Consider the following 26,250-nt stretch of genomic DNA (forward strand, 5'->3'; position numbering starts at 1 on the left):
CTCGAGATAATTGTGAGAATTTAGATGATCACAACATTCCAGACAATGGGAAAAATCCTGATGTTTTGAATGATTGTCAAGTTTCCGGAGATCCTCACGGCGCTGTTGATAATGAAATGTCTGGTGATCCTAATGATCCAGAGAATTTCCTTTCTTGGGTCAGGATGATGTGGAAGATTGCAAATGATGGAGATGATTTCAAAGATTATTCTGATCCTAATAGTGACTCAGATTTAAATTATTCTGAAAATGAAAAACGTATATTTAATCCTAATGGCTCGAAGGATAATACAAAATACCATGATTATAGTGGTCCAGAGGATAACCTCGCTTGGGTTCAAAAAATGCTAGCCATTTTAAATGGTTCAGAAAGTTTTAAGAATCCTGATGACCATAACAATCCTTATGAAGTTAAACATCCTGATGAAAATAACGATAGTTCTACAGATTGTGTTAATTTATCCGATCTAGGTGATTTTAAAGAAATCGGTGATCCTTGTACTCGGGATAAACACGATGATTACATTGTTTCAAATGGTTTGAGAAGTCCTAGTGTTCTGAATAATAATGTCTCATCTAATCCTCAGATTGATGCTGATCCCGAGGAGTTAAGAGATCCAAATAAACCTGAGAATTTCCTTCCTTGGGTCCAAATGATGCGGAAGATCGCAAACGATGGAGACGATTATAACAATTGTGTTGATTCAAGCAGTGTCATTGATATTAATGATCCTAGAAATGTGAAAGATTTATTCAATGATAATGGTACAAGCGATGATTCAAATTATAGTGACCATAGTGGTCCAGAGGATAACCTCGCGTGGGTTCAAATGATTTTAAAGATTCTAAATGGTACAGATGATTCACATCATTCCTAAATCGTACGAATGATGTTAAGGACTTTTGAAAAGTATTGACGATCCAAATAACTTTCAAATGGTACAGATGATCGAAATGACTTTATTTGGTATACATTATTCAAATGACTTTAAAATGGTACATATGACATATGATCCAAAAGACTTTATTTGGTATACATGATTCTGATGACTTTTAAATGGTACAGATGATCCAAATGACATTTATTTGGTATACATGATTCTGATGACTTATAAATGATATACATGATCCAAATTACTTTATTTGGTATAGATGATTGATATGATTTATTTGATATAGATGATCCAAAAAACTTTTATTTGGTATAAATGATTGATATGACTTATTTAATATAGATGATCCAAAAGACTGTTATTTGGTACACATGATTCGAATACCTTTTAAAAAGTATATTTGAAAAAAAAATTAAAAAATAATGATAAAAAAATAATAAAATAAAATAAAAATAATAATAAATTTTATTTTATTTTCTCTAAATAATCACAAATACGTAGTTAAATTTTTCTGAAAACTTGCCACATAGTAAGGAAACAAGAAATGTTATATAAAAAGCTGTAAAATTAGGGAAACTAATGAAATCATCATTTACGAAAGTATTTGTAAGCAAAACAAAAAGTTAAATATCCCAAAGCCCGATATAACAAAACTTAAACACCCAGACCAATTTTCCCTATACCAAACTTATAATTACATAGTGACGTGTAATATATGTAGCTTTTCTTTTTTAATTTATATACTGAAAGCAAATACGTCATTTTCAATCAATATACAAGTTGTTCTGCAATGAGCACTGTTATTATTTGTATTAATAAAAGCATTAAAACTTCATTCGTTTTCATAAAATATCTTTGGTAAAGGATAAGGGTAGAAATTCTATTTTAGGACTTCAAGGCTAAAAACATGCCAATGAATAATAATTAGATTTATACTTCAAAAGAGAAGTTATTTTAAGATCTTTCACTTCCATATAAGGACAGATTAAACGATTTGCTATGAGTAATAAATAAATTGATGAGGCGTAAGAATACAGAAAAAGGAAATAATGACTGGCCTCTTCACTACTTTTAATCATCCCATAAAATGCAGGAGCAATGTTTTTGCGTGTGCTTTTTGTTGTTTATCATGCTTAAATAAAATCCGTCAGCTTAGACGGGATATGCGTCTCCCCCCATCTCCAGCTTGGAGGGGCTAAGATGTATGCTTTCACCATCGCTACTAAATAAAAAAGATTATGCACAATATGGACTCGTTAATCATGCTGCTTTGACTGTAAATAACTAAAAAATAACGGTGTGGTTCCACCGTTATTACATATATATATATATATATATATATATATATATATATATATATATATATATATATGTCAAAAATGTAAAGGTATGTAGAGGGGACCTAAAAAAGCATATTTCGTATAGGATTGTGTGTGCGGTAATGCCGACTTGAGCCGGTAGGGAATCGAATTTTCTTTTGTCTTTACTTGTCTTTTCAGTTACCTCTGATTCATACTGCTTTACAAGCTAGTGCTTTAATGTGCCATTACCGCACACACATTCCTATCCGAAATATGCTTATTTATTTTCACTCTACCTACCTTTACATTTTTGACATACATTTCAGGACCACCCTGTATATATATAATGTGTGTGTGTGTGTTGTTGTTGTTAGAAACGCCTCCAAGTTTCATTGGACAATCAAATACATTTGATATTTTCAGTCCCGCTTGTGTTTCGTTACTTGTGATATTGTGGGCCGTGAAGGGAGAGTCACGCTATCATATCTGTATGAACACGGTCCTGAAGGATTTACAAGGACGCTATACCGTGGTTGAAACTTTTCATTATGAATTTTCTTTCACTCCCATAATTAATTTAAAATTTAAAGTATAGAAAAAGTTAATTCAGACAAACCTATAGAGTAAGCCATGAAGTTCCCATTGCTGAAAAAGAAATTTCGAAATCTTAAAACGCGACCAAATTATTGGAAGAAAATTCCGTCATTACGTAATTCTAAGTCATCTTCGCATAAATTTTTTTTTATTTTGATATTTTAAAAATTTCTTTGCGATATTTGAAACTTCATGGATTACTCTATATTTGCCTGAACCCACTTTCTTCGATACTAAAAAATTTTAAATTAATTACGGGAGTGAGAGGGAATTGGCGATGAAAAAGTTTCACCCACGCAAGGGTATTATAATTCACCAAAGGAAGACGACATTTGTGATTTCGGATTGTAATGATAGTATATATTTACATTAACTTCAATGTAGCGAAGCAAAATATATGAACGAGTGATAGTATCAACAAGAAAATTGTATGAGCATTTGGTATATTTTCTCCGAATTAGAATAAAGTTCGAACTGATTTTAAGGAAGTGTTAAAAATTCAGTTATATTCCTCACACAACGAATATGCAAACGTTTTGGAATATACGCAGATTCCAACGCAGAACTCCTAGTTTTCCAAATTATTTAAACTTAATTATTTAAAGTAAAATATTAAAGCAGCATAAATAACAACTATGGTAAGCTTAATTTGTTTAACACTATCAATACTTGTAACTCCCTAGACGATTATCAGGCTTCGTATATTTGTTAAAATTGGTTCCGCATAACTTTCAGTTGAGTTAATAACCCTTTATTGCATCACTAATTACAATCAATATGACTAATTAACCCCTGATGACTCCGATAATTATAAAATATCGAAATGAAACTTTTTTACTTTTTTTATCTATCTCATAAAGAACACATGTTCCAAATTTTGGCTTTCTAACTTCATTGGAAGTTAGAGAATCAACGATTATGAGTCAGTGCTTTGCCTTTTATATATGCAGATTAAAAAAACAAATTACATTATTAACAATTTCTTTTGTTATTTACCAAACCTTTATTAACGTAAAGTTAATAAAAGTTAACATTGTTAAAATTGGTCAAAAATTTTTCTAGTTTTGAGCTAATAAATACGGTACTTTTGTGCATTTACGATATAGCTACCTCAGGTTATAGCGCTCGTTTTCGCCCAGACCACGAGGGACGCTGTATTGTATATCAACTCTAAACACACATTCAACCCTGAATTGATTACTTTTTTTTAATACAGTAGTAAAATAAGTGTAACGTGAAATAATACACATTAAATCCAACAATACACAAAAGAAATTATGAAATTCTTTTGCTTAAAAAATCTCTCAGCTTTCTTTACAATATTTTAATTTAATAAGTCGTTTTATTGTGGAATAACAACTTAAAAAACAATAACATCAGTCGACAAGTATACAAAGTAGATAACAATATTGCTGATGCTAAATGTAGGAAAAAATGTTTTATCATTATTCCTGTTACAGCAGTCTGTATACTGGAAAAGTAACCTATGGCAACCATTACTTCGTAATGCTTGAGAACAAAGTTCATAAAAATCGAGTAAATTTAGAGTTATGGCAGCCATTGCATTAAGGTACTGGATAATGCTCTAGAACTGTGGTATAGTTCATTGGTCGTCGATTCTGTCCAAAGAGAAAGGCATATGGTACATTTACATTGAAGTAGACTGTCTATAGGCAGCTGCATCCAACGGCGACCATTACTTCGTAATGCTTGAGAAAAACGTTCATGGAAAGAGTAAATTTGGAGATGGAAGTTATACCAGCCATTGCAGCAAGTTACTCAACAATAGTCTAGAACTGTGGTATAGTTTATTGGTCGTCGATTCTGTCCAAAGAGAAACGCACATGCTACATTTACATTGAAGTAGACTGTCTACAGGCAGCTGCATCCAACGGTGACCATTACTTCGTAATGCTTGAGAAAAACGTTCATGAAAAGAGTAAATTTGGAGATGGAAGTTATACCAGCCATTGCAGCAAGTTACTCAACAATAGTCTAGAACTATGGTATAGTTTATTGGTCGTCGATTATATCCAAAGAGAAACGATTATGCTACATTTACATGGAAGTATTCTGTCTATTGGCATCCGCATCCAACAGCGACCATTTCTTCGTATTGCTTGAGCACAACGTTCATCTGTTCATCGAAATAGAGTAAACTCAGCGACTGCAGATCGGTTGGAACGCAGCAAGGAGCATCGATCCCAGCCATAAGACCCAATTCGTGAACAATGCTCTGAACCGTTGCATGATTTGTTGGTCTTTGATTTTGGCCGAGGGGAAAAGCACACGCTCCAGAACACACATATGCGTCATAATATTTTGGGGAAATAATCCACGACGACCAGCCTAGTTTTTCAAAGTCGACTCGTAGTTCACGTCTGGCACAAAGTTCTTTATCGTTTGCGTTTGTCGACCTAGTGTTTCTCGAACTTATTTCATTAGAAGTCGATGGCTCGAAAATATGTTCTCTTTCTGCCAATGAAGGAACAGATGGCAATCCTAGGAAGATATTACAAAAGAAAAAAACGTATAAACTGAATGTGCTTTATACGTAGTTTAAAACAATATAAAATCGCTTTTCTTATCGAATGTAAAAGTGGTAGACAAATTTATTGCATTCGAAACAATTTTACGAATATGCAGCAGCCAGTAAATCTTTTCAAACTAAAGCTAATATATCTAGATGTATAATTTAGAAGAGCCCAATGAAGCATCCGTCACTGTTTTGTACTCCCTCTGTCCGAAATTAGCAGTTACATTTTAATACTTTTGCACTGATTACTGGTACAAAGGATTTTATGATTTCGCTTGAACATTTTACGGAAATTTCAGGCTACTATGCTATCAATCAACGACATTTGCTTACTAAGCATTACCCTTTTTCCTCCTTAAATCGGATGTAAGTTAGTTTAAAACGCTCTTAAGCCATGCCCCATTTAGCAAGGACTTTTTCACCAGTAATCGCATTAAATTATATTCTAATATACTGCATTATAGTACTGACAGTAGTAGTATAATTTTACTGGTGTCGATTTACTAAACTGCTTCGGAAGTTGCTTATGACTCCACCTCCTTAACATGTGAAGAGAATACTTGATAAGTAAATGTTGGTGATTGACAGCATAGCTCTCTGAAATCTCCAAAAAATGTTCAAGCGAAATGATATAATCATCAGTATCAATAATCAGTACAAAAATATTTAAATGTGGCAACTCATTCGGGACAGAGTGAGTAGTTATTTTCTTTTTTTTTCACTTAAACTATAAACTACTCACTTTTATTAATAATTTTTCAAGAATGGAAAAACTGAATCGAACCTCATTACTTGCAGATTATTTAACCCACTATGAGGGACGTTTTATTTGCAGGAATTAAAATAAGTATTAAAACCTATGCGGCATAATAATTAAATGTCTTATGAAATGCTACAGGCGATGTAAAGTGTCTATAAAAATATCAAATAATTATTAATTCATAAAAAAATTTAACTGAATTTGTTAAATAAATTGAGTTTTTATCAGTAAATTCAGGTTTTCCGTAAGCCTTACAAAAGTTTAAAAGTGGTGATAAATTTTCCTTAAATCTCATTAGAATTTCTTTTTTTGTTAAAATACCATTTTAGCATTTAAATGCTTGATCAACAAAGAATTTTTGTTACACCACTGTAAATTGTTTAAAAAAAACAATATATAGCGGTGTTCACAATGTATACACCGATGATCCATAACATTATGACCACCCTTCATCTATAACAATGGGCTCGTCCAGGTTTTCATGGTTTCTCGATCAGGAACAATGGACTCAGGCACATTAGAACCCATAATCCTCATAGAACAATCCTTGACGTCTATAAGCTACTTGAACATAGTTGCAGACCAGGTTCACCCATTCAAGGCAACAGTTTTTCCTGGGAGGATGGTGTTTACCAGCAGGATAATTCACCATGTCATAAGGGTCGAATCATCATGGATTGGTTCGAGGAACATTCCAGTGACTTTCAAGTCATGTCTTGGCACCCAAATTCACCTGACCTTAATCCAATACAGCATTTGTGGTCCTACTTGGAAAACCAAATTCGTGCTGCCACGCTACCCCCTCGCAATGTGAGGGAATTGCAGGACCAGTTGGTGAGCGCTTGGTACCAGATACCTCAGACTACCTATCAGCACCTTGTGGAATCAATGCCAAGGCGGGTGCTAGCAGTTTTGAGAGCTAAAGGTGGTCCTACATGTTATTAGCAGGGTGGTCATAATGTAATGGCTCTTCAGTGTATATGATTGAGGTTCGTCTTCGTATTATAAGCACTTTTTAAAATTTTTAAGGTCCGCGGGACCCTGGTAACTGAACTATCTGAAGACAAATCTGTTGTTCGCTTTATTTTTACTCATTTATTTATATTCTTATATTTAATGAAGCTTTCTAGCGGTATTTGTCAAAATCCTTGATTCGGTATAATGGCTCAAATTTCCCTTAATAGCCATTTTCCAATAAATAAATTACAAAAAGCACATTTAATTAGGAAATAAAAGTAAACTATATGCATTTTACACATTAATCTAAACACGCAAGATATAATTTATAGATGGAATAGGAGAGAAGAATTTGCAACAACAAAAATATCTTGACTTTTCACTTTCTTTGAGAAAATTTGATTTTTCCTTGACATTTTCTTATAGCTAGTAGATAGAACAAAATATGATTCTCTTTGACATCATGATCTGGTGTTCATCAACAAAATAAATGTTTAAAGATGAAAAAAGGTTGATCAAACCTCATGTTTCAGTTACATTCTTTCATGTATTGTTGATCAAAAATAAATTTTGAAAACAGCTCAAAGATTAGCAAGAAAAATGCTGTATTAAGTGGAATTGAACTTGAATAACATTCTTGATATTTTTCTTGCAATTGATGCATGCGTTTTCTTGTTATTGTAGCATACACATTAATACATATGTATATGATAGCATGTTCCTGATACATATTCCTATATTTCTATATTAAAATTACCAAATATTTATTTTTGATTCATTAAATCAATTATTCTGTAATAAATGTTCCATTAATGCTTTTATAAACATGTTATAGTTAGGGTAGTTACATATGTAATCCATGTTCCTGATGCATATTGTTAGCATGTTCCAGATACATATTCCTATATTTCTATATTAAAATTACCAAATATTTATTTTTGATTCATTAAATCAATTATTCTGTAATAAATGTTCCATTAATGTGTTTATAAACATGTTATAGTTAGGGTAGTTACATATGTAATCCATGTTCCTGATACATATTGTTAGCATGTTCCTGATACATATTCCCATATTTCTATATTAAAATTACCAAATATTCATTTTTGATTCATTAAATCAATTATTCTGTAATAAATGTTCCATTAATGTGTTTATAAACATGTTATAGTTAGGGTAGTTACATATGTAATCCATGTTCCTAATACATATTGTTAGCATGTTCCTGATACATATTCCAATATTTCTATATTAAAATTACCAAATATTTATTTTTGATTCATTAAATCAATTATTCTGTAATAAATGTTCCATTAATGTGTTTATAAACATGTTATAGTTAGGGTAGTTACATATGTAATCCATGTTCCTGATACATATTGTTAGCATGTTCCAGATACATATTACTATATTTCTATTATATTCCATTAATGTGTTTATAAACATGTTATAGTTAGGGTAGTTACATATGTAATCCATGTTCCATATTGTTAGCATGTTCCAGATACATATTCCTATATTTCTATTATGAAATTACCAAATATTTATTTTTGATTCATTAAATCAATTATTTTGTAATAAATGTACCATTAATGTGTTTATTAACATGTTAGAGTTAGGGTAGTTACATATGTAATCCATGTTCCAGACACATATTGTTAGCATGTTCCTGATACATATTCCCATATTTCTATATTAAAATTACCAAATATTTATTTTTGATTCATTAAATCAATTATTCTGTAATAAATGTTCCATTAATGTGTTTATAAACATGTTATAGTTAGGGTAGTTACATATGTAATCCATGTTCCTGATACATATTGTTAGCATGTTCCAGATACATATTACTATATTTCTATTATATTCCATTAATGTGTTTATAAACATGTTATAGTTAGGGTAGTTACATATGTATCCATGTTCCATATTGTTAGCATGTTCCAGATACATATTCCTATATTTCTATTATGAAATTACCAAATATTTATTTTTGATTCATTAAATCAATTATTTTGTAATAAATGTTCCATTAATGTCTTTATAAACATGTTATAGTCAGGATAGTTGGCAGCAAAAACAAGTAAACACTTACTTGGACTTTTTGACCTTGCTGCAGAAGTTATGAAAGATTTCAGTCTCCTCCTATCCAAGCTGAAAACAATGAGTATCGGTTTGTTGACTGAAACAGATTTTGTTCTTGATATTCGTCCAGACAAATCCAAAGTTTCAATCACAAAACCTGGAAATTTTTGTTTATATATTTGAGACAGAATACAAAATCTGCAAACATTATCTTATAAATTATGCATGTATTTTTATAAGATTTCACTTAAAAAAGTTATATGACTGATTTTTTTTTTTTTTTTACTTTGAAATTTTTTTTTATATATATATAGATATATTACAAGTCAATTTTAACATTACGAGGGCATAAGTGTTGACAAAATTGAATAGAATTCTGCAAGATTTAGTCAATTTTCTACCACTGTCTTTTGCGGAAAACTAAGCTTTTGATATCCTTGTTAATTGCAAAAATATCCTTGCTTGTTGCAAAAATAATTATGCGCTAAACAGAAAAGAATTGGTTTATAATAAACTTACATTGTAATTTTTCCGAAAAAAAAAAACAATTTCTATTGACATATCAAGGTTTTGAGAAACTCTTTGACATAGGAATTCAAATTAACATTAGGTTGATATACAGTGCCAAGGGGAAAAATATTTTTTTGACATAACAAAGTTTTCGAGATATCGAAGTTCTATATATCGAGAGTATACTGTATGCTAAAAATTAATGTATAAATAATTTTGAGTGGTATAAAACAGTAGGGGTTGTCCACCGACTAGTTGGCTGGACGCAATTGAGAGGGACCTAAAGATAATAGGAATAACTAACTGGAAGGCCATGGCACCGAATAGATCAAGATGGCAAAAACTTATTGAGACGGCCTTGGCCTGTCATAAGCTGTAGTGCCCAAGAAGAAGAAGATAAAGATATAACAGTAAACTCTACTTTACCTTGACTTAATGTTGTACTATTTCTCCATTTTTTAACAGTAGAAGTGACTTTAAAAACTTCCCATCCGGGTGAATAAGTACTAATCAAACGGGCCTCTAACAGATTTCTGCTTGAATTTTTAGAAACTTCATAAAGTAAAACCTGAAATAAAAATTTCGTCTTAATTTTAGGCTAATTACAAGTTAGTGAATATACGTAATAGTGAATATTACGGGATTCAATCCGACCAAATCATTTTAATGAAGAGTTTTGAAGAAAAAAAAACAAGTGACTAGTTGTGTACCATCAGCTTTAAACTTTTAAAACTCCAATAAATCAAATGAGGGAAATTCAATGCTGTTGTTCAAAATTAAGAAAATTTCAGATTTCTTCGATTATCTACAAAACTACTATAAATGAAATTAGGTAAATGACATAGGTTGTGGCAATTCGAATAAAATAACACCTCAGCAGTTATATACACGCATGATCGCCAATCAACTGGTAATCAGATCGCATCGCATCATAAACTGAAATGTATTATCTCTTCCTACCGCTCCCTATCTAGCAGAGAAGTGGAGAGGGAATCTTAAAAAAAATCCTGGTGAGGAAAATATTGTTAAATTGCATTAAAAAAACTGTAGCTTGTATAGAGAAACCGATTGCAGATTAATGACTCGAAAATATCTAAGATGCGTGCAAAAATCTCATACAACAGAAGAAAAAAATAATCATTTTTTGAAAAGATAATTAATTTTACAGTTACAATGAGGTTTACCTGGATGATATGAGACGATGGATGAGCCCTAAAAGCTTGTCTATCAAAGAAATAATGAAATTCTGCAGCTATTATCTCTTCGTGATTAAATGTACCGTTGATGATTTCAAAATTATATTGATGATCTTCTGAAAATTCACCTATAAAAATAAAAAATTTATATTTTAAAGTCAGCCACTGAATACAATGTAATGAATCTTGTTAACTTATGGATATCCAGTAACAAAACAAAAAATAAGCACCTTTTAAGCACTTTTCAAGCACTCAAAAATATTTTTAAGCTCTTTAAAAAATATCAAAATTAGGCAGGCTTGGGAAGTTTTTGAGAATTGACGGTTTTATCTTGTTGTAACCGTCATGTCAAAAAATGAAAAAACTTTTGGCTTTGTTTTTGACAATTGTCAAAAATCATGAAATTTTGAATCACGTAAAGCGAATGGTGTTTTCATACGCTACGGACTGGCAATACGCTGAAATAGATTGGGGTTGAATTAATTGTGAAAACGTTGAATAGAACAATGTGAACTGTGTCTTTTTGCATAATTCGAAGCGAAAATCAACATAGTAAAGGAAAAATCTCATTTTGTAAAACGGAAAATTAAGCATTTTTTAAAATACCCAATGAAAAAAAGCACCTTTAAGGACTTTTAAAAAACGAAAATCGAAAATAAGCACCTTTAAGCACTTTTTGAAAGCGCTACGCACCCTGTAGGAAGGGCGGAAGGAAAACAAATGAATTGGAGATCGATAAAAAAAATTCAAGGGAGGGGCATATAATTTATATATAAAAAAAGAGATTTAATTTGACTGCTGCATTTGTTTTGAAGACTCTTACTAGTGGCTCAGGGGATAGAGCCATGTTCGAATCCCAGCGGTGGCTGGATGATATGAATTCTGCTCCCAGCTAGCACCGACCACAGTGCTGACGTAAAATATCCTCACTGGTTGACAGATCGCGGGTTAGAATCCCCTTGTCGCCTTGTTAACCTGAGGAGTTATAGTGATTTTCCTCTCGGCGAATGAGGGTTAGTTTCATCAAAAAAATTCTCCAAGAAGGCTTGTTTGCCCCAATGCTTGATCCAGGCCTTGTCTTCTGGGTACGGCTAAAAATAACGTAGCTATGGAGTTGAGTATTGATAGTCATAACTCAGAATTGGGTCAGCTGCTCAACACTGGTTATAAAATAAAATGAAAAAGATTATGTAAAACATTGACCACTGTAGTTATATAGTAATAAGTTTATGGATTAATCGGTCAGATGAAAAAAAATAACGATGTATACGGATAAAAAAAAAACAACAAAAAAACTTAACATTAATTAAAGTTTTTATAAGTTTCAGATTGTCCTCTATAACTACACATCAAAAGTCCCGCAACCCTTAAATTTTAAAATTTTATATCTTAATATCTAGTAATCACATTATTTTATGATTGTCAGTTATTACGCAAAAATATTTTAATATGTATTTAAATGATTTGGTGCTTACGTTAATTCAAATATATTTTTAAAGTACTCGGATTAGAAAGAGTCAAAGGAAAACACTGTAACAATTACAAGAAGGGAAAAAATAATAAAAGGTTACTGTATTTAAAAAACTAGGTATTTAGGAATTTTTTCAGAAACAGTATATTCATTTTTTGTGGAAAAAAAATATTAGAAGAAAATGTTGGACTTATGTTAACGTGTTAAGTGTTCACGTGGCCTCTTGATTAGAGCTTGAAGGCATGCTCAACGGTTTTAAATCAGACAACTTTGAAAATCCTTCAAACGAGACATTCATATTGTTTTTTGAATTTCTCCTAGTGCTTAACTTCTTTGCGCTTATTGATTTATTTCTCCTCTAACATAAGCAGTCTATAAACAAGGGTCTGCCCAAGTCAAATTTATTACCGTTTAGCGGTACCTTCACAAATTCAACTTTAGGAAAAACGGTAGTTTCAGAAAATACTTTTTCTTGAAATTTTATTTTTGTGTCTCGTAAGAAACGATAAATCAATATTTTTACCATATTTTTGTGTTGATTTTTTAATATAATTTTTAATTTTCACAAATTATGTCTAAATTTTCCCAAAATAGGTACGTCTCGGAAAAACCTAGACAGACCCCTGATGAATCTATATCATCTCTACTAAAATTAGAAGGGCGTGTATCAAAACCTAAATACGTAATTCAAGGCTCAAGAGAGGAATTTTTTATTTTTTTATTTTTTAATTTTTGCAATAATGGTATTTTTAAACTGAACATGAAATTCAAATATATTGAAACATTTGCTTGAAACTTATTTACAAATTAATGCATTACAAATCTATTAAAAAAATTTTTTTAACTCCGCTCACAAACCTCTATGATTGCTACGCATTTAGCAATTTAAGATATAACTTTAAGATTTAAAGTTAAGATTTAAACGTTAAAGCAAACCTGCCAAATTTTACAAACGAAACTTTAACTAATTTTATACTATGATGCAGCAGTTTCCGAAAGGTGTTCCGCGGAACTCTTGGGGTTCCGTAGAAGGATTACAAAGGCTCCGAGAGTTAGATTTCTTTTCTAACCAGTAATAATTATATTTATGTCCAATCAAAAATTCATACCTTATTTAATTTAGGTTGTTTATTAAAAATTATTTACGTAAAATGCCTATGGAAAAAATAACAAAATTTAAAAAAACTATTTTTTTTAAAGCAATTATATTGAATAGATAATGAAACAGATATGCATTTTTAAAAATTAATATTTCTCATGGAGCTTTTCAATTAAAAAAAACTAATTTCAAAAATAAAGAATTGCATTTCTCTAAATATTATTTTCAATGTTTATAAGTTTTTTTTTATTAGCATATTCACAGCTGCTAATGAACTTTTATATATATACAGGGTTATTCATAATTCCCTCCTCTTGTAAACGCCACTTTTCTTTACTACAACTGGCTTCAGTGGTACATGTTACTGCCATCTACCGGCAACTGCTTAAATTAAAACTTGAATACTTTCGGAATAATTTCATATGTTCTTTTTTGCCATATTCGTCTTCGTTTTTTTTTTACTTTAACGCTTCGTAACCCCGGAGGGAATTATGAATAACCCTTTATATAAAATACCGGGCTCGACCATTTAGGGTTCCGTAGCCGTAAGAATTATTTAATATAATTTATTTTAAATTGTTTTAAAAGTTTAAAATGTTAGCTTAAAATTATTTCAACCAAAATTACTGAAACTCTTTCTTTAAACTTAATTACGGGAGCAGATTCTGCGTCTTTTTACTGATGAATTGCAAATTAAGTTCGATAGAAAAATATGAAGTGTTTTGATATCCAGATCTGCAGACTTCACTACCATATCAAAGGACGTTATCAATCGAATAGTGACAGCAGAATTTCAAGAGTTTACTGTAAAACTCCTTGCGCCGGCTCATTGTTAAATTTATGCATACATTTTGTAGCCTTTACATAGTTAAATAAGTAAAAATGTTTTTTAAAACAAAATATTAAAACGGAGCACAAATATTGGGGATGACATGAGGAAATTACATTTTTCTTGTGATTTTGATTAGTTTTCGAAATATAATGAAGCTTAATTATAGTTATTTTTAATGCAGAAATATAATGGAGCTTTATTATAGTTATTTTTAATGCAATGCATTCTAGAGACCCTAATAACCGATTTCATGCATTAGAAATCTTTTTGAAATATTAGGGTGCTTTGCTTACAAGTCCCCACGAATGCTTCGCATTTAACACATTGTTTTTTTTTTCCTAAAATATCAGTAGTTTTCGCGAAAAACAAATAAAATTTTGTCTGATCAAAGAATGAAACTAATTTACAAATTCAGAAAAAGACAAAATAAGTAATTAACATTAAAATAATAATTAAAAGTGGTAAAGCGCTTATAGCAGCTAAAACCAAATTTGTTTTATTTTAATTTAGAAAGTCAGAAAAACAATAGCAGAAAACAACAAAAATTTTAAGATATGTGTGTTAGCAGGACAGCACTTCATCAGTGGACACTCTGCCTGCTAAAGCACAGCAGCCTTTCTGTCGTCAGTGGTGAAATCAAAAATTGACAGTGCCCCTTTTTTTGATAGGGGTGAAACAGTGGCGTAGTGAGGGGTGGGCAAGGGGGGTCATCATGCCCCGGGCGCTACTCACAAAGGGGCGCCAAATGGTCCGCAAAACAAAAAATTTCTGGATGATTTTTATTTTTATTATAATTGGTTTCTGGAAAATATATTTTAATTTTAGTGCCAGTGTAATATAATAAATCCTAATTCATAAATAAAAAGGAACACTAATAGTCTAATTCAAAGTGTAATAATATATTCATAACAGAAATGGCACGTCTTGTCTACTGGCAGGGCTGACTCGACCTGTGTCCGACAAGCACTTCCTTATGGCATCAACGCTGTGTGGTTACAGAAATTATCTCCTTTCTTGATTTGTCTGATGAAACAATATGTTATGAAAAATATTTGAAGTTTACAAAGTACAAACTTTCTTTCTTTCAGAACAATATTTATTTTTATTTCCATAAACGCAATGTAGCTTACGCTTGTTAAAACGATAACAATAACCAGGGCTAAAGAGAATAGAAGGGCTGGTTCACTCCTTTGAAGTATCTCTCGCCGCGCCGATCCTCCGACGTCACTCTAGTGACGTCACTTTGGCGCAAAGCTCGCACTTTTACTTCAAGAACGGAGCGTTTGGCCTTACTAGCTCTAACTAATATTGGATTATTTCTTTTTGCGAGATATTCTAAGACATTTGTTATTTTCTATAATGACTTTCCTCAGTTTTTGTAGTGAATTTACAAGAATTTAAAACTATTATCGAAATGCCAGTTTGCGCGATTGCAACTTGCAAAAATTCTGATACAAAAACAAAAGGAAAAAATAAAATTTTTCGCGTGTTCCCTAAAGTAAATGAACAACTATGTAAGGAATGGATTCCGAAATGACACAGTTAGTATAAAACAGCAATACGTTTATTCTGTCGTAAAGAACTTTTATAAAAATTCATTATCTAAATAGAAACCGCCTCGTTACTTCATAAAGAAAGGCAGGTGAAAAGAATTAAAAAATGGATAAAGTCAAAGAAAATTAAAATGTAAATAAAAAGTATAAATAAAATATATAGTATATAGTTGAAATTCTCCTAATTTCATAACATATTTTTTAATGTAGTTATTCTAAATATTTAAGATTTTTTTTAAAAATTATATTCTCTTCATTTTAAATATCTATAAATTATATCATCGTAAATTTAAATGTCTATAAACAATTGTAAAATTTCTAATGTCATTATGAACCTAAATTATTATTTTGTTTCAGTAATTAGCGTTTAAGGATGATGTTTCCTAATGATTAAGTATGAACAAATTGCTATTAACGACATATTCTAAAATCAGGGATTCTAAATTTAACTTAACTTATCGTTATAAAAGAATATAGATAAAAAAAGTGTCGATATATGCCTTCATTTTTCTTAATAGTTAAAGTTAAAACTGAACTTTCTTAAATAAAGTATTTATCGTGTCATTTTCACCAACTAGCAAAACATTTTTATAAGTTTAAAATGGTATTTTTTTTAATATAATAACCAAGAAAGTTTTTTTTGAACTATGTTTATGAACGGAAATAATGTGTTAATTACGTAAAGTTTGAAGGCTAATAACCAGAAAAAGTCTAACTTATTTTTACAAAGAGAAAGATGCAAAGTTATCATATATTTGCTTGCGATCTCCGAGATCTGTGGACACAGTGACGTCGTGAGGAGGGAAATCGTAGCTTCAGCTCTAAGAGCGGAGTGAACTAGCCCTTCTATTCTCTTCAGCCCTGAACAATAACACTCTAATGTACTTATATGTACACGGAAAAAAGTAGCCGGAAAATAACAACTAAAGGATCGAAAGGAGACACACAACAAATACAGCGTTTTGCCGTTTCTTGGAAAGGACGCAAACGCCGTATTTGTTGTGTGCCTGAGAAATATCTATATTAAAAAAATAAATGATTCCTTATTTGTTACCTTCCGGATGCTTTTTTCCATGACTGTACGTATCTTTGATACTTACGACAGGTTGTGGAAGTCTGCAACAAATTAGGGAAATACTCGAAATATTAACGTTTAAGTTATTTCGTGCATTCAAGGCATTTTTGGTAAGTAAGAAAACAAATAATGAAGTCATGTTAAAAAACTAGCACTTCAAGTTGGTACAAAAGTTGGAAACCTATTATCTTTACTTAAACTTGTAGCTCAGTTTGATCCGCTACTAGCAAATCATCTTTAACATGCCACAGAAACTCCAAAAACTGTCTCATATTTGACAACGCAGATCCAAAATGAATTCATTCATCTTCTGGCATCTACAGTTCGAAATCAACTAATAAACGATATCAAAAGAAATAAATATTATGGACTTTAGTTTGATTCAACTCCTGATATCTCTCATCGAGAACAAATGTCCTAAGTCGTTAGGTATGTAGATGTTGATTTTATGAATAAAAAACTTTTAAAAAAATCTTTTTTTTGGGGGGGGGATTTTATTGAAATACATGCTAAAGATGCAGCCTCGATCAAAAATACAATTATAGAATAATTAAATTCCGATGAAATTTCTTTAACAAACTGCAGACCACAGAAAACATATATCTGTTTTTCTCACGTTCAACGTTACGATGGGAATTATTAAAAAATGCTTTAACAAAAACTGCAAAATAAAAGCTGTTAGCGTTATCATCAATGGGCTAGAGAATATAGTAGAACTATTTGAAAAATTAGCAGAGGACACTACCACTGCAAGTGACACCAGAAGTGAAGCTACAATTCTGTTTCAAAATATACTAACTTTTAGTTTCATAACTTTAGTTCATTTTACGAGGATAATGTTGATAACGACCTTGAAAAAAAATTGCAAAAATTTGGGCGAATTTTATAATACAGATTTCAATGGAATAGAACTTTTTATCGAAATATGTGACTGTAAAATGTTACTCCGCAGTAGAAAAGAAATTGAACCTAAAACTCCGTACTTTTATAATCTCGTATGGAGAAGATGTTTTTCCAAACCTGAGAGTGGCACTTCAAATACTCCTGACTATCTCAGTATCAACTACTAGCTGCGAACGTTCATTCAACAAATTAAAATTAATTTTGACATATCTACGATCTACGAATGAACAAGATCGTCGAAGTGACCTAACATTAAGTGTGGAAAGAAACAAATTTGTAATTATCAACTTTGATGATATTATTGATAAATTTGCTTCATCAAAAGCAAGGAAAATTTATACATAGTAATTAGTTTTATTAATGTATTATAATCATATTATTATCAAATATATGTATCCCTTTAGAGATAATAAATATTTACTTTTTTATTGTTTTATTACTGCGTGTTTTTAAAATATTTCTTTATAAATATGTAAAATAAAAAATAATAGCTATCTTTTGAACTAATTCTAGATGATCATATACAATTCAGAATCTTGTCTTGTTTTCTCAACTGCATTTTTTGTCTCAAATTTAAAGTCTAGCTTGAGCCTATGACTTTATTTATTTTACATTATTTATTTAATAATTCGGGAGTATATTTTACATATAATACTATATAGTTTTCGAATGGGGGGCGCTAAAAAGGTATTGTGCCCCGGGCGCAAGTTAAGCTCGCTACGCCACTGGGGTGAAACCAAAACTGACAGTGCCCTATCAGTTTTTGGTTTCACCACTGATTACACAAAGGCTGCTGTGTGTTAGCAGGCAGTGTGTCCCCTGATGAAGTGCTGTCCTGCTAACACACATATCTTAAAATTTTTGTTGTTTCCTGCTATTGTTTTTCTGACTTTCTAAAATAAATTTTTGTTAATTAAGCAAAGACAATTTTATGAATAAAGCATATTAATTAAGCAAAGAACTTTTTTTTACTAAAAATTTCATAATATACTTATGATTCCGTCTCTTATTTAATGTAGCTACAACTTCATGTGCTAATTTTGAACACAATTATAAAAACAAGTATTAAAGTACACAATTACAAGGTGTGGCAAAACAGGAAAATTCCCCCTCCTTTTCTAACGTCAACAGCATTCTAACCTCCAATTTAACGTTCACTGAAGGTAGTTTTCGTCAGTAGTGAGGTTTTATGCAAACAAATTTTTTGAATGGTAACACAAATTTTTGTTGTTATTGAAATAAAATTCTGATTCGTAATTCAGGGCAACTGTTAGCTATTCTCTAACAATTGTGGTAAACCTTGACGATTCAATGATAACCCTCCCTCCCCCTATTTTTTTTTTTTTAAATTTTAATTTCAACTTCAACAAGAAAGAGCAAGCTTACATCTCCTTATATTAGAAAATCGCATGAGTCGCTATCACTATTTTGATGTTCATCTTTACGTTACTTTTTTGCAGAATACAAATTATCGGATTTCGAAACTTATATATTACTAGCGTGTGTAGAAAATTGAACATGAAGTACGACAGAATTAAACAAATAATAATAATATTTGTTATTTAGTTCCAGAATAATTAACTATTAAACTTGTTGTATTAAAAAAATACCATGCGTGCCACTCTGAAGTCAACAGAAATGCAACAACAAAGTTAAAATTTAACATGTTGAAAAAAAATTTTTCGTAGGCTCATTTGGCATGAACACTTATTATTTATTTATTCGTGAGTTTGTAATTTGCTTGAAAGTTATTGTAATTTTGAATCCTTTTTTTTTCTTCTGTTTTTTGAAAATTTTTCACGTTTTTTTTTTTTATCGTTTTAAAAAAAATAATGAATATTTATCCATTCTTTTAAGTTCATTTACATCTCTCGAGATCTGTTACCATATATTTAATAAACAAAATAATGCGTATATATATAGAAAAATTTCGAAAGATAAATACATAATACTTTTAAATAAATACTTTTCTTTGTAACAAATGATGTATGGTCATTATTGAAATCAAAAAATAAGGAAAAAAAAATGGGCAAAAAAAGCAATACAATAACGTTCGAAAAAAAATTTAAATTTCGAAAACAAACTGAAGTTAAGACTGATTAATATTTGATATTTAGTTCAAGAATTATTAACCGTTAAATTTGTTTTATAAAATACCATACGGGCCACTTTGAATTCAAAAGAAATGCAAAAACAAGGTTAAAATTTAACCTGTTGAAAGAAACATTTTCATTGGCTAATTTGGCATGAACTCTTATTTTTTATTTATTTATTTGTTGTGAGTTTCTACTTTATTTGAAAGTTATTGCAATTTTAAATCCTTTTTTTTTTTTTTTTGCGAATTTTTTCATGAGAATTTTTTGCTAGCGGCCCACGTGATATTAAATGGCCTGTAAATAAAGTCAAAAATTTTCCATCCTATGAAATTTTACTTGCTGTTTTATTATCGTGTATACAAACAATAAATGTTTATAATAAAATGATTTTACAATAATTTTTATATATTTTTGAAATAAAAAATAATGCTTTAAAGCACCAATGGTTAGTGCACAGGTACATCATATAAAAACATTTCATATTTTAATAAAGATTGGAAGTATTTACCTTTTTCAAAAAAGCTTCGTATTGTGTTAGCAGTGGGGTGCCGGGAATGGTATTCACTTCTCTCACCTTTGGAGAAAGCACGGTACAAATCTAACATGTACTGTGGTGGGTGTGGATGAGATTTTGGTTCTGTATTGTTTCTCTCCAAACCAAACAGCTGTAGAAGTTGCTGTAAAGCGATTTTGCTGTAAGAGCTATCTTCCACTATCTGCGGATAACCTAGGCCATAACAGTTAAACACAGCTCTTGCCCAGATGAAGCATAAGAAGATATAATCAGCTTTCGAATATTTCATAATGTATTTATATTTCACATTGAATTTTCACAAAATAAATAACGCTATCTAAACATAAATATTGGCGCTATAATGTCCATTTTTAGCTATAGTTAACACTTAGCTCGAACTCTTTAATCTAATCAGTAGTTTGAGATTGAAATAAGCAATTCGATATTTTAAAATTCCAGATTCAGAACTAACCGCCGCCTCTATAAGTAAAAGTGAATGTTTTCACTTCCAAAACTATTTCCAATTCCCAAAATGCAGCAAAAATGTTCTAATTCTAAAAGATATTCAAATTTAGCACAATTTTAAACCATAATTTCTGTAAGCATCATGTACTCATTTTACTTAATGAATATTGACACAATATCAAAATATTGATTTTTTTTATCTATTAAGAGCGAAAATATAGATATCATTTAAACAGATATTAGACATTAATCGAACAGATATTAGATATCAATCAATATTAGAAACCATTCGAACAGATATTGGGTATCATTCAATTGTAGATATCATTCGAACAAAAATTATCTATCACTCAAATAAATAGCAGATTCGATTAGATATCATTCCAAATTACGAACAAGAAATCATTCAATTGAGAACAAACTAAAACCTGTTACACATCAAGGCATACAACCAAAATAAAACGTTAGATTCAATAAAATAAAATAAAAATAGTCTGACTGTTTAAAAAATGCAGCAATTTCAGAAACGAAGTTCACAGAACATAAGTAACCCAAAGAAATAAGTTAGTCTTCAAAATATATCTGTTTATATGGATAATCGTCTGCGTCCTCAGGTCGCCATGCTGTTGTGGAAAAACACTATTCCACCATGAAAAAAAGAAAAAATTACACAAGAACGTGTAAATTGATTTGGCGCCTCTGGAAGTTGTTAAGGAAGTCATTGAGTTGGCGAGAGGTAAAATTTATTTCAAATCTGATGAAGTTCTTCCCTACCTCTATCAACTGTAACATTATTAAAAGACGTTATGGAATGTTCACCGAATTCTCACACGGCTCACAGAAAATGTTTTAAAGAACTATCTTTCTAGTTTTTTTTTCTTTTCTTTTCTTCTCGTTTTTTCCTCCATTATTTGACAAAATGCAACATAGTTACAAACAGCAGACAAATGAATTCTAAATTGGAGAGAGATGAAACATTGTATTTTCTACTTGATATTCACTGTTTCGTTCTAATTGAATTATTGCAGTAGAAGATCAAATGTAAATTGTTGTTAAGTGTATTTTTTAAATTTAATTATATAAAATTAATGTACTTCCATATTGAAAGCTAAAATAACTGGTATATATATATAACTGGGGGTAGTTAGTGAACTATCCAGTCGGAAATTGGGGCCGTTTTGCATCCGCTTCACAAAATTCAAATTTGTAAAAACGGTCCCTACAAAGTTTCATTTTATAAAAATGATCACACAAAATTATTCCGCGGCAAATTCTTGTAAAGAAAAATAATCTGAAAACGATGTAATTTTACGCAATCGTAGGGAATCGAAGGTGTCAAAACTCAAATTCGGTATTCTAGTGTCGTAATAAGCATAATAAAAATATCGGAGTTTTTACTTATTTTTTTTTTTTATTATTATTATTATTATTCTTAAGGAAAAGGCAAAGTATTATTCAACGACGAGAAGTTCCAATGGAATCGAACGCGTCAATTCAAATTCGAACGTCGTATATAACAAAGTATTAAAAATATCGTTGTTTTTAAATCTATATGAAAAGGGCAGTAAAATTGACAAATAATTCTGAAAAAACTATTTACAAGCGACGTGAATTTACGATGGGTTCTTCACGAATCGAATGCGTCAAAAAATGATAGTTCGAAATCGTGATAACATTGTATTAAAAATATTAGAATTTGAAAAACCATATGAAAGGAGCCGAAAAATGATAAATAACTTGTGAAAAAAAATGAAAAAAGAAATAGCTATCTTTAGGCCTAACTTCACTTGTTTTTATTTTTTTTCTTCAAATTTTTCGGACATTTTATTTAAATGCCCTGCCCTTGTGCGATTTTTCTAGATTAGTAAAATTTTATGACTCTTCCCTGATTTCCCAAATAGTTTTTCTGCTTTGTACACAGACTGTTTATGGAGGCTTGGTATAAATAACACTAAAGAACAATTTCTTAACAGATTTTAAATACTTTCGTATCGCTGATTTCAAATCTGCTTTCCGTTTCTCCTTCTATGCTACTGTTTCTTCTTAGAATATATTTTTTGTTATTTTTTCTCGAAACGTACAAGTGTGAAAATGTTATTTGTAACAAAGGATCGCATAAATGTTGCGAAAAATTTCTAGGGGAGTTATGGCATATCATCAGGATTAAAACTGCATAGGAACAAATGTCTTTATTACGCGACTAGGGTTGCTTTTCTATTATGAACTGTTCAGGTTGCTTCCCTATTATGAACAGGTCGTATTAGGGGAAGTGCCCCTAGTCGCGTATGACGACATTCCGGGCATGGTTTCAAATGCAGTTTTGATCCTGATGATGTGCGCTATTTCTCCCAGAAATTTTTCGATACATTTACTCGACCCCTTGTCTTACATAACGTTTTTAAACTTGTAGATTTCAACAAAAAAATGTCGTTTAAAAAACAAATTGTAGATTTAGAGGCAAAACTAATTTCAGATTTGAAATCCGAATTAAGCAATATCTAGTAATTAAACCAAAAATTCGGTCCCTAGTATAATTAACCCTTTACAATCGGAGGCTCCGCTCCAGAATCATAAATTTTTCTACCATTCTGAATGTTAAAATTATTTTATTTCAATGTTTAGTGGCCTGCAGACCTTTGTTTAATGGCCTCTAGGTCGTGCTATACGGGGATTGTATAAACAGTGGATTCTATTTTCTAAACTCAAAAAATTTGAACCCGTCTTTTTTTTTTTTTTTTTTTTTTTAACTGTAAAAAGAACTTGGCTAGCAAAGGGCTACTAAAATCGATTTTCCTTTTTGTCTTCTAAATAATTAAATAGATGTGAAAATAATCCGGCTTCAATTAGATTCCAAATAATCGCGAAACAGAAGAGGGGTATAAGAGAAACAGAAGATTACTTCATTATACATAATTAATCAGTGTATATGAGATTCAATCTGAATCTCTGGTTGTCACGTGTACTTTATGAGTCGCCAAACAAGGGTCGAGGGCAAGGACGTGCAGGAAGCAACATCATTTGACATTCTAAATGTGTATGTTTTCATCAAGTTCGAATTTATGAGACGACCTTGCCAAGGACGAGCCCAGCGGCTCCAACAACTTTGTCCTACAACTTTATTTGTAACGAAAAATTATGAAAAAATGACATTATATGGGATTTCCCAGCAACTGCACCTTTCGAGAGGTGTCAAGAATTGAGGTATTGATAATTTTTTTTATATATATATATAAAAGACGATTTTATACATTTTTCTTTTCTTTTTTTTTTAATTTTTCACAAAGCAGATTAATTTCATATTTATTCGTATTCTAGAAGTTCCCAAAAGGTGTTCTGGGGAAATCTAAAGTTCCGTGGAATGATAGCAGAGATACAGGCAAAGCACTAAGCAATAATAATGTTTATATCCAATCAATAATCCATAATTTATTTAATATGTCGCTTGCTTATATAATGCAAATGATAAAAAATATATATTTCATAATAACAATATAGTAATTAAATTATGAAAATATTACGCATTTATAAAAAATTTCATAAGTATTTCTTATCGAGATTTTCATTCAAAATTAAATAACTAAATTCAAGAATAAAGAATTACGTTTTTATAATAACTATATTCTCATCTATTATAAGAGTTCTTTTTTATAAAGTGTAATTTAGCTTATTTTATTCATTCTCAGCTGCAAACACCAAGAAAAATTTCATAATATTAAATATTTCATTCTACACATTAAAAAATTTTAAAATAAATTAAATCTTTATATACTCGTATAAATATATATATATATATATATATATATATATATATATATATATATATATATATATATATATATATATATATATATATATATATATATATATATATATATATATATATATATATATAAGTTCAAAATGAAGAATAAAACGAAGAAAAATTATAGACATATGAAAAAAAAGGGGGGGGGGAATAATAAGTAAAAAATAACAAACAACAGTTTATATAACTAACTAACTAACTCAGTGGCGCGACAGCCCATTAAGAGGGCCAAGGCCGACTGTGCCCATCTCAGTTTTCTTGACCTTGGGCTCTGGGGTGCAGGAGCATATGTTCCGGTCAGGTGGTCAGCCGAACGCGGAACCCCCAGTGTTAGTTCCCAAGCATGCTTGGTACTCATTTTATCGACCCACTGAAGGGATGAAAGGCTGAGTCGGCCTTGCCCGGCCCAAGGATCGAACCAAGGACCTGTGGCAAGACAGCGCGAAGCGCTACCGCTCAGCCACCGGGCGTCAACAGTTTATATATTATATATATTAAAAAAAAAAAAGGATGAAATTTTATTTAAAAAACCGGAAAAATAAAACCGGGAAAAAAAAGATATAATCTTTTCTTCAGCCTACACGATTATATCCGCAAATAGCAATTTATATATATATATATATATATATATATATATATATATATATATATATATATATATATATATATATATATATATATATATATATATATATATATATATATATTTGGGAGCTGCTGGTCTTTGACATGAAAAAAAAATGAGAGATAATCTAAAGAAATAACTAAAAAGTTAGGCACATTTTGAAATATTCCACATATAGCGAATTTTAGGGTTTTTTTTATAATCACCAGAGGAAAATAACATGCAAAGAAACACATAGCTCATTAAAATATAGCTGCAAATTTAAACTAGCAGCAATATTTGCAACTACGTATAAATTATTTTTTATTGCTATTTGCCTATATTTCAATTCATAATTTCGAATAGCAGTAGGTATTATACTCATGTAAACTGGTTATAACTTATTTTTCAATGACAAATGGCTGAAAATTATCATAATCACGAAAAATGAATATTTTTGAGCTTATTTAAGAAAATAAAGCTGTCTCAATTTTTTATGTCACTAAAAGCAGTGTTAAAATAAGAGAAGAAAAGTGGATATATTTGGCTTCATTTTTAGAACAGTTATTAAATAAATAGAAAAATATTTATAATTTAAAAGTTATTACACACTAAAATTTTACTTTAATTCTGCTTTCCTTTTAAGTCTAAGGCTCTCAAAACTATTTAATGAATTTTCTACCACAAATAAAATTAAAACATTTATAAGTTGTTTACGATTTTTATGAGAACTTTACAATTTATTTAATCGCCATACGTTATTCATAAACTGTATCAATGTGGAAAGCTATGTGCTATTCTTTTATTCATAAACCGCGGGAATACGAAGAAGGTTAGTTATAGCTAAAACAGTGAATCAAGAGAAAAAGATATCAATCCGAACATCTTTTGTTCTAATGATCGGATTATTACGGACTAAGTACCAATCTAATGGAAAGACAGTTTAATCTCAATTATGAAAATTAATTAGAGATTGTTGTTGATTAATTTAAAATAATCAT

The 26,250-nt window shown here is 30.4% G+C and overlaps 1 protein-coding gene across 1 annotated transcript; it reads right to left on the bottom strand.

The window, feature by feature from the left end:
- Nucleotides 1-4,103: 4,103 nt before the first annotated feature.
- LOC107456824 (dorsalin-1) lies at nucleotides 4,104-21,733 on the bottom strand. The gene is made up of 5 exons (XM_043056865.2): nucleotides 20,370-21,733; nucleotides 10,821-10,960; nucleotides 10,063-10,204; nucleotides 9,137-9,283; nucleotides 4,104-5,290 (listed from the first exon to the last, which is right to left on the bottom strand). The coding sequence occupies exons 1-5, from the start codon at nucleotides 20,662-20,664 to the stop codon at nucleotides 4,866-4,868; spliced, it is 1,149 nt and encodes a 382-aa protein (XP_042912799.2). The 5' UTR covers nucleotides 20,665-21,733; the 3' UTR covers nucleotides 4,104-4,865.
- Between the last annotated feature and the right edge of the window lie 4,517 nt (nucleotides 21,734-26,250).

The sequence above is a fragment of the Parasteatoda tepidariorum genome, chromosome 1, assembly GCF_982258835.1.
Source record: "Parasteatoda tepidariorum strain Cologne lab strain chromosome 1, Ptep-v5.0, whole genome shotgun sequence".
Taxonomy (NCBI): Eukaryota; Metazoa; Arthropoda; class Arachnida; order Araneae; family Theridiidae; genus Parasteatoda; species Parasteatoda tepidariorum.

Coding starts and splice junctions, on each gene's coding strand:
- LOC107456824 (XM_043056865.2), bottom strand. CDS start 20,664: ATGAAATATTCGAAAGCTGATTATATCTTCTTATGCTTCATCTGGGCA. Junction 10,961..20,369: donor ACGAAGCTTTTTTGAAAAAG/GTAAATACTTCC, acceptor TTATTTTTATAG/GTGAATTTTCAGAAGATCAT. Junction 9,284..10,062: donor TAGTACAACATTAAGTCAAG/GTAAAGTAGAGT, acceptor AAAAATTTCCAG/GTTTTGTGATTGAAACTTTG.